Raw genomic sequence first — 10,000 nt, 5'->3', positions numbered from 1 at the left:
TCACAGCTCGTCTCTGTGTGGCGACCTGACGGAGACACGAGGATGTGATCAGGTGACATCGTCTCAAAGTCAGGTAGGAACAAAGAAATAATAAAGATGTGAACCTGAGTGTGATGTCTGCAGACTCAGATGATCTCCTGCAGCACAAACAGCTCTGACCTTTACTTCCTGTTTATGTTTAGCTCGTCTGCAAAAAGAATCCAAAACATGCGATGAGCAAATCAAAGACTTTTCAGTCACTCCCATCCCGACGAGGCCCCGCCCCCGGACACGGCTTCCCACTCATCAGGAGGAAGGTACAACATCTGGATTCAGAGTTCAGGATTAAAGGATCCATGTTGTAAATAGTTCTGGTGATGTGAAATGATGATTGACAGGTGCAGACAGAGCAGAATGTTTCCTCTGAAGATCTGCGGCTGGAGATGACGGAGGTGGATAAACATCTGGAGGCTCTGGAGCGACGAGGAGTGGAGCTGGAGAGGAGTCTGAGAGACTGCAGGAGAGGTGAGCTCTTCTTACTGCTCCTACACATCATCACTGAGCACAGGTACAGGACGGGTTGTTGTTTCTGTTTCAGACAAAGACGAGGAGCAGATGCTGACTCAGTGGTTCTCTGTGGTCCAGGAGACGAACGCTCTGGTGCGCAGAGACACCGAGCTGGTGTATCTGTAAGTAGCTGTTGGGGGGGGGGGGGGGGGGGGGGGGGGGTTCTGTAGTAGATGAACAATCATGAAACAGACTGTGGATCATCTTAGATTTATTCAGCTGTAATCAGACAAACACAGAAACACAACAAACATGGCTGACAAAGATTTCACAAACAAGTCTTCATCACATAGTGTTGATTCTATTCTGCGTGAAGGTACAGCCTACCTGGCTGCTTCAGTTCATCTCTTAAAGGTTAGAAAGAAGAAATCAGCTTGACTTGAAATATCAGACAGAAACATTTCTTCAATCCAGATCTAACTCTGCTGCTGTGAGGTCTCTAACACATTACAGCTTCACAAACCTAAAAGAAGAATGACACATTTTAAAGATTTATCCACAAAATGATCAAGATGAATAAATCCATGAAAAGACGTTCTAACAGCGACACGTTCTCTGTGAGTGTGTGAGCTCTCTGAAACATGTTTCATGTCGTGTCTTTGTCAGAACAAAGCAGCAGAAGTTAGAGGAGAGACAGGCCGATGTGGAGTACGGCCTCAGGTGTCTCCTGAACAAACCAGGTCAGTCACCGTCAGTGCACGACATCGACTGTCTGCACGCCATCACTACCACTGACTGTGTGTTTTGTGTTAAACGTTATGGCGTTGACATGCAGAGGGCGAGTGGAGCGACAGAGACCGAGGGGAGGAGCAGCAGCTGATGGACGAGCTGGTCGCCATTATCGAACAGAGGAACCAGATCGTCAGCAGCCTGGATCAGGACCGGCTCAGGTAAACAACAACAAACAAACAAACAAACCTGTTGTTTCATGTTTACAGATTTTAAAGGTGAACGGCGTGATGCAGATTTATTTTCCTGTTTAGCGAACGAGAGGAAGATTTATATCTGAGAGCCGTGATGAAGGACAAAGGTGAGGACGCTTCAGACCAGTTAGCATGATGCTCAGTGAAACATTAAAGATCAATCAGAGAGATGATAAAGTATATATATATATATATATATATAAAGTATATATATATATATATACTTTATATATATAAAGTATATATATATATATATAAAGTATATATATATATATATAAAGTATATATATATATATATACTTTATATATATATATATATATAAAGTATATATATATATATACTTTATATATATATATAAAGTATATATATATATATACTTTATATATATATATATATACTTTATATATATATATATATACTTTATATATATATATATAAAGTATATATATATATATACTTTATATATATATATATATACTTTATATATATATATATATACTTTATATATATAAAGTATATATATATATATACTTTATATATATATATATACTTTATATATATATATATAAAGTATATATATATACTTTATATATATATATAAAGTATATATATATACTTTATATATATACTATATATATATACTTTATATATATATATACTTTATATATATATATACTTTATATATATATATAAAGTATATATATATACTTTATATATATATATATATAAAGTATATATATATACTTTATATATATATACTATATATATATACTTTATATATAAAGTATATATATATACTATATATATACTTTATATATATATATAAAGTATGTATATATACTTTATATATATATATAAAGTATATATATAGTATATATATATACTTTATATATATATATATACTTTATATATATATATACTTTATATATATATATATATAAAGTATATATATATACTTTATATATATATATATAAAGTATATATATATACTTTATATATATATACTATATATATATACTTTATATATATATATACTTTATATATATATACTTTATATATATATAAAGTATATATATATACTTTATATATATATATATAAAGTATATATATATACTTTATATATATATATATAAAGTATATATATATACTTTATATATATATACTATATATATATACTTTATATATATATATACTTTATATATATATACTTTATATATATATAAAGTATATATATATACTTTATATATATATATATAAAGTATATATATATACTTTATATATATATACTATATATATATACTTTATATATATATATACTTTATATATATATACTTTATATATATATAAAGTATATATATATACTATATATATATACTTTATATATATATATACTTTATATATATATACTTTATATATATATAAAGTATATATATATACTTTATATATATATATACTTTATATATATATATATACTTTATATATATATATATACTATATATATATATATACTTTATATATATATATATACTATATATATACTTTATATATATATATATACTTTATATATATATACTTTATATATATATATATATACTTTATATATATATATATAGTATATATATATACTTTATATATATATATAAATATACTTTATATATATATAAAGTATATTTATATATATATATACTTTATATATATAAATACTTTATATATATATAAATATACTTTATATATATAAAGTATATATATATATAAATACTTTATATATATAAAGTATATTTATATATATAAAGTATATTTATATATATAAAGTATATTTATATATATATATATATAAATACTTTATATATATAAATATACTTTATATATATATAAATATACTTTATATATATATAAATATATACAGTGGGTACGGAAAGTATTCAGACCCCTTTACATTTTTCACTCTTTGTTTCATTGCAGCCATTTGCTAAAATCAAAAAAGTTCATTTTATTTCTCATTAATGTACACTCAGCACCCCATCTTGACAGAAAAAAAAACAAATGTAGAAATTTTTGCAAATTTATTAAAAAAGAAAAACTGAAATATCACATGGTCATAAGTATTCAGACCCTTTGCTGTGACACTCATATTTAACTCACATGCTGTCCATTTCTTCTGATCCTCCTTGAGATGGTTCTGCTCCTTCATTGGAGTCCAGCTGTGTTTAATTAAACTGATTGGACTTGATTAGGAAAGGCACACACCTGTCTATATAAGACCTTACAGCTCACAGTGCATGTCAGAGCAAATGAGAATCATGAGGTCGAAGGAACTGCCCAAGGAGCTCAGAGACAGAATTGTGGCAAGGCACAGATCTGGCCAAGGTTACAAAAGAATTTCTGCAGCACTCAAGGTTCCTAAGAGCACAGTGGCCTCCATAATCCTTAAATGGAAGAGGTTTGGGACGACCAGAACTCTTCCTAGACCTGGCCGTCCAGCCAAACTGAGCAATCGTGGGAGAAGAGCCTTGGTGAGAGAGGTAAAGAAGAACCCAAAGATCACTGTGGCTGAGCTCCAGAGATGCAGTAGGGAGATGGGAGAAAGTTCCACAAAGTCATCTATCACTGCAGCCCTCCACCAGTCGGGGCTTTATGGCAGAGTGGCCCGACGGAAGCCTCTCCTCAGTGCAAGACATGAAAGCCCGCATAGAGTTTGCCAAAAAACACATGAAGGACTCCCAGACTATGAGAAAGAAGATTCTCTGGTCTGATGAGACCAAGATTGAACTTTTTGGCTTTAATTCTAAGCGGTATGTGTGGAGAAAACCAGGCACTACTCATCACCTGCCCAATACAATCCCAACAGTGAAACATGGTGGTGGCAGCATCATGCTATGGGGGTGTTTTTCAGCTGCAGGGACAGGACGACTGGTTGCAATTGAAGGAAAGATGAATGCGGCCAAGTACAGAGATATCCTGGAAGAAAACCTCTTCCAGAGTGCTCAGGACCTCAGACTGGGCCGAAGGTTCACCTTCCAACAAGACAATGACCCTAAGCACACAGCTAAAATAACAAAGGAGTGGCTTCAGAACAACTCTGTGACCATTCTTGACTGGCCCAGCCAGAGCCCTGACCTAAACCCAATTGAGCATCTCTGGAGAGACCTGAAAATGGCTGTCCACCAACGTTCATCATCCAACCTGACAGAACTGGAGAGGATCTGCAAGGAAGAATGGCAGAGGATCCCCAAATCCAGGTGTGAAAAACTTGTTGCATCATTCCCAAGAAGACTCGTGGCTGTACTAGCTCAAAAGGATGCTTCTACTCAATACTGAGCAGAGGGTCTGAATACTTATGACCATGTGATATTTCAGTTTTTCTTTTTTAATGAATTTGCAAAAATTTCTATATTTCTGTTTTTTTTCTGTCAAGATGGGGTGCTGAGTGTACATTAATGAGAAATAAAATGAACTTTTTTGATTTTAGCAAATGGCTGCAATGAAACAAAGAGTGAAAAATGTAAAGGGGTCTGAATACTTTCCGTACCCACTGTATATATTTATATATATAAAGTATATTTATATAAAGTATATTTATTTATATAAAGTATATTTATTTATATATATATATATATGTGATCAGACATTCTGTTGTTTCTCTCCTCAGAGCTTCAGAAAGAAGAACTCAAAGATCTGAAGAAGTCAAAATCAAAGTTCAGTCCGAGCAAAGTGTTCAAGATGCTGAACCATAAAACAAACGACACGTGAGACAGTGAGGACACAAAGAGCCGAGGAGCTGAACGACCCGTGGAGACGTTTTAATCTTATTTTATAAAGAAGTTTGTCTGTTCGATTTGAATGAATAATTTTCTCAGAGTTAATTATTTAATGTCATCTATGAACATGTTTCTTTTTATCTTGTATAATTAAATAATGAACATGTTGCAGAGCTGGATGTCTTTGATGAAGAAATGTTCATTTTGTGATGAATATCTTTTTAAATATGTTTATCTGCTTCATGAGCAGCTAAGTTTCTCCTGTGTTGATCATTAAAGTCTCTGTCAGAGAACTCAGTCTGTGTTTATCATAAATAAAACATCACATTCAACAATGATGATGTTCTTTCTTCTCTTTGTTTTTTATTCTCTTTTTTTTGTTCTGTTGTCTCGACGAAACACAGAAAAAATCTGAATCATAAATATTTTATTAATTCTGCTCACAGAATCGAAGGTTTAAAATATAAGTTATGATACGACTTTATTGATCCTGTGAGGGGAAATGTGGGCGCTGCAGCAGCACAAAGAGTAATATAAAATAACAGAATATATCAGATAAAAACAAATAGAATTGGAGGTATAAACAGCTGGAGTATGAAGGAGTTACGTTAGTCAGAAGATTTTAAATTTATTTAAAGCCACTAGTTGACGGTAATGCGACATTATGGATGCCAACCGGCTTTAAAATCCATCGAAGAAGAATACGGAAAGAATCGAAGGTTCCTGTCGAGCACCCGGAAGTTTTACAAGCGCACCAAGACCCCGGAAGTTGTGAGATCTTACCGTTCATGCTTGTTCACGTTCATAACAACAGAAAGTGTCTGAAAAGAGGAGATAAACGAGCCCATTAAACATGTCCGACAACGAGGATAAGTAAGTAACGAAGTTTCTTTATTTTAATAATAACAGGACGTTACGTATGCTAACGTCTGAGCTAACTGTTAGCATGTTAGCATGTTAGCCGCTGACGAAGATGTTAACAAAATTTAAAAAACGTGTTTTTATCTTTCTCAGCTAAAATAATTAACTTTAAATAACATCTCTGTACAGAAACAACTTTAACTATATATATATATAACTGTTGATTTAATGATTTAATGTGTGTGATTGTTGATTTAATGTGTGTGTGTGATTGTTGATTTAATGTGTGTGTGTTTGTTGATTTAATGATTTAATGTGTGTGTGTGTGTTTGTTGATTTAATGATTTAATGTGTGTGTGTGTGATTGTTGATTTAATGTGTGTGTGTTTGTTGATTTAATGATTTAATGTGTGTGTGTGTGTTTGTTGATTTAATGATTTAATGTGTGTGTGTGTGTGTTTGTTGATTTAATGATTTAATGTGTGTGTGTGTGTGTGTGTTTGTTGATTTAATGTGTGTGTGATTGTTGATTTAATGTGTGTGTTTGTTGATTTAATGTGTGTGTGTGTGTGTTGATTTAATGATTTAATGTGTGTGATTGTTGATTTAATGTGTGTGTGTTTGTTGATTTAATGTGTGTGTGTGTTTGTTGATTTAATGTGTGTGTGTGATTGTTGATTTAATGTGTGTGTGTTTGTTGATTTAATGTGTGTGATTGTTGATTTAATGATTTAATGTGTGTGATTGTTGATTTAATGTGTGTGTGTTGATTTAATGTGTGTGTGTGTTGATTTAATGTGTGTGATTGTTGATTTAATGTGTGTGTGTTGATTTAATGTGTGTGTTTGTGTTTGTTGATTTAATGTGTGTGTGTGATTGTTGATTTAATGTGTGTGTGTTGATTTAATGATTTAATGTGTGTGTGTTGATTTAATGATTTAATGTGTGTTTGTTGATTTAATGTGTGTGATTGTTGATTTAATGTGTGTGTGTTGATTTAATGTGTGTGTTTGTGTTTGTTGATTTAATGTGTGTGTGTGATTGTTGATTTAATGTGTGTGTGTTGATTTAATGATTTAATGTGTGTGTGTTGATTTAATGATTTAATGTGTGTGTGTGTTGATTTAATGATTTAATGTGTGTGATTGTTGATTTAATGTGTGTGTGTTTGTTGATTTAATGTGTGTGTGTGTTTGTTGATTTAATGTGTGTGTGTGATTGTTGATTTAATGTGTGTGTGTTTGTTGATTTAATGTGTGTGATTGTTGATTTAATGATTTAATGTGTGTGATTGTTGATTTAATGTGTGTGTGTTGATTTAATGTGTGTGTGTGTTGATTTAATGTGTGTGATTGTTGATTTAATGTGTGTGTGTTGATTTAATGTGTGTGTTTGTGTTTGTTGATTTAATGTGTGTGTGTGATTGTTGATTTAATGTGTGTGTGTTGATTTAATGATTTAATGTGTGTGTGTTGATTTAATGATTTAATGTGTGTTTGTTGATTTAATGTGTGTGATTGTTGATTTAATGTGTGTGTGTTGATTTAATGTGTGTGTTTGTGTTTGTTGATTTAATGTGTGTGTGTGATTGTTGATTTAATGTGTGTGTGTTGATTTAATGATTTAATGTGTGTGTGTTGATTTAATGATTTAATGTGTGTGTGTGTTGATTTAATGATTTAATGTGTGTGTGATTGTTGATTTAATGTGTGTGTGTGTGTGTTGATTTAATGATTTAATGTGTGTGTGTGTGTTTGTTGATTTAATGTGTGTGTGTGTTTGTTGATTTAATGTGTGTGTGTTTGTTGATTTAATGTGTGTGATTGTTGATTTAATGTGTGTGTGTGTGTGTTTGTTGATTTAATGTGTGTGATTGTTGATTTAATGTGTGTGTGATTGTTGATTTAATGTGTGTGTGTGTTGATTTAATGTGTGTTTGTGTTTGTTGATTTAATGTGTGTGTGTGTGTGTGTTTGTTGATTTAATGTGTGTGTGTGTTTGTTGATTTAATGTGTGTGTGTGTTTGTTGATTTAATGTGTGTGTGTGTGTGTGTGTTTGTTGATTTAATGATTTAATGTGTGTGTGTGTGTGTGTGTGTGTGTGTGTGTGTTTGTTGATTTAATGTGTGTGTGTGTGTGTGTTGATTTAATGATTTAATGTGTGTGATTGTTGATTTAATGTGTGTGTGTTTGTTGATTTAATGTGTGTGTGTGTTTGTTGATTTAATGTGTGTGTGTGATTGTTGATTTAATGTGTGTGTGTGTTTGTTGATTTAATGTGTGTGATTGTTGATTTAATGATTTAATGTGTGTGATTGTTGATTTAATGTGTGTGTGTTGATTTAATGTGTGTGTGTGTGTGTTTGTTGATTTAATGTGTGTGATTGTTGATTTAATGTGTGTGTGTTGATTTAATGTGTGTGTTTGTGTTTGTTGATTTAATGTGTGTGTGTGATTGTTGATTTAATGTGTGTGTGTTGATTTAATGATTTAATGTGTGTGTGTTGATTTAATGATTTAATGTGTGTGTGTTGATTTAATGATTTAATGTGTGTTTGTTGATTTAATGTGTGTGATTGTTGATTTAATGTGTGTGTGTTGATTTAATGTGTGTGTTTGTGTTTGTTGATTTAATGTGTGTGTGTGATTGTTGATTTAATGTGTGTGTGTTGATTTAATGATTTAATGTGTGTGTGTTGATTTAATGATTTAATGTGTGTGTGTGTTGATTTAATGATTTAATGTGTGTGTGTGATTGTTGATTTAATGTGTGTGTGTGTGTTGATTTAATGATTTAATGTGTGTGTGTGTGTGTTTGTTGATTTAATGTGTGTGTGTGTTTGTTGATTTAATGTGTGTGTGTTTGTTGATTTAATGTGTGTGATTGTTGATTTAATGTGTGTGTGTGTGTTTGTTGATTTAATGTGTGTGATTGTTGATTTAATGATTTAATGTGTGTGATTGTTGATTTAATGTGTGTGTGTTGATTTAATGTGTGTGTGTGTTGATTTAATGTGTGTGATTGTTGATTTAATGTGTGTGTGTGATTGTTGATTTAATGTGTGTGTGTTTGTTGATTTAATGTGTGTGATTGTTGATTTAATGATTTAATGTGTGTGATTGTTGATTTAATGTGTGTGTGTGTTGATTTAATGTGTGTGTGTGTTGATTTAATGTGTGTGATTGTTGATTTAATGTGTGTGTGTTGATTTAATGTGTGTGTTTGTGTTTGTTGATTTAATGTGTGTGTGTGATTGTTGATTTAATGTGTGTGTGTTGATTTAATGTGTGTGTGTTGATTTAATGATTTAATGTGTGTTTGTTGATTTAATGTGTGTGATTGTTGATTTAATGTGTGTGTGTTGATTTAATGTGTGTGTTTGTGTTTGTTGATTTAATGTGTGTGTGTGATTGTTGATTTAATGTGTGTGTGTTGATTTAATGATTTAATGTGTGTGTGTTGATTTAATGATTTAATGTGTGTGTGTGTTGATTTAATGATTTAATGTGTGTGATTGTTGATTTAATGTGTGTGTGTTTGTTGATTTAATGTGTGTGTGTGTTTGTTGATTTAATGTGTGTGTGTGATTGTTGATTTAATGTGTGTGTGTTTGTTGATTTAATGTGTGTGATTGTTGATTTAATGATTTAATGTGTGTGATTGTTGATTTAATGTGTGTGTGTTGATTTAATGTGTGTGTGTGTTGATTTAATGTGTGTGATTGTTGATTTAATGTGTGTGTGTTGATTTAATGTGTGTGTTTGTGTTTGTTGATTTAATGTGTGTGTGTGATTGTTGATTTAATGTGTGTGTGTTGATTTAATGATTTAATGTGTGTGTGTTGATTTAATGATTTAATGTGTGTTTGTTGATTTAATGTGTGTGATTGTTGATTTAATGTGTGTGTGTT

General features: G+C 31.0%; 2 protein-coding genes across 2 annotated transcripts in view; both read left to right on the top strand.

The window, feature by feature from the left end:
- LOC132968573 (MICAL-like protein 1) overlaps positions 1–5,297 on the top strand; it is a 15,909-nt gene extending 10,612 nt beyond the window's left edge. The window contains exons 8-15 of the mRNA XM_061034237.1: positions 1–73; positions 183–296; positions 378–504; positions 578–668; positions 1,153–1,226; positions 1,322–1,436; positions 1,530–1,576; positions 5,120–5,297. The exon at positions 1–73 is cut by the window's left edge and continues 658 nt beyond it. Of these exons, the coding sequence (XP_060890220.1) occupies positions 1–73; positions 183–296; positions 378–504; positions 578–668; positions 1,153–1,226; positions 1,322–1,436; positions 1,530–1,576; positions 5,120–5,220 (742 nt within the window). The 3' untranslated portion in view covers positions 5,221–5,297. The remainder of the gene's footprint in view (positions 74–182; positions 297–377; positions 505–577; positions 669–1,152; positions 1,227–1,321; positions 1,437–1,529; positions 1,577–5,119) is intronic.
- Positions 5,298–5,946: 649 nt separating this feature from the next.
- The window catches only part of polr2f (RNA polymerase II, I and III subunit F), a 16,283-nt gene continuing 12,229 nt past the window's right edge, over positions 5,947–10,000 (top strand). The window contains exon 1 of the mRNA XM_061034236.1: positions 5,947–6,101. Within this exon, the coding sequence (XP_060890219.1) occupies positions 6,082–6,101 (20 nt within the window). The 5' untranslated portion in view covers positions 5,947–6,081. The remainder of the gene's footprint in view (positions 6,102–10,000) is intronic.

Source organism: Labrus mixtus, unplaced genomic scaffold (assembly GCF_963584025.1).
Source record: "Labrus mixtus unplaced genomic scaffold, fLabMix1.1 SCAFFOLD_158, whole genome shotgun sequence".
Lineage (NCBI taxonomy): Eukaryota > Metazoa > Chordata > Actinopteri > Labriformes > Labridae > Labrus > Labrus mixtus.
This window is presented reverse-complemented; position numbering and strand designations above follow the sequence as displayed.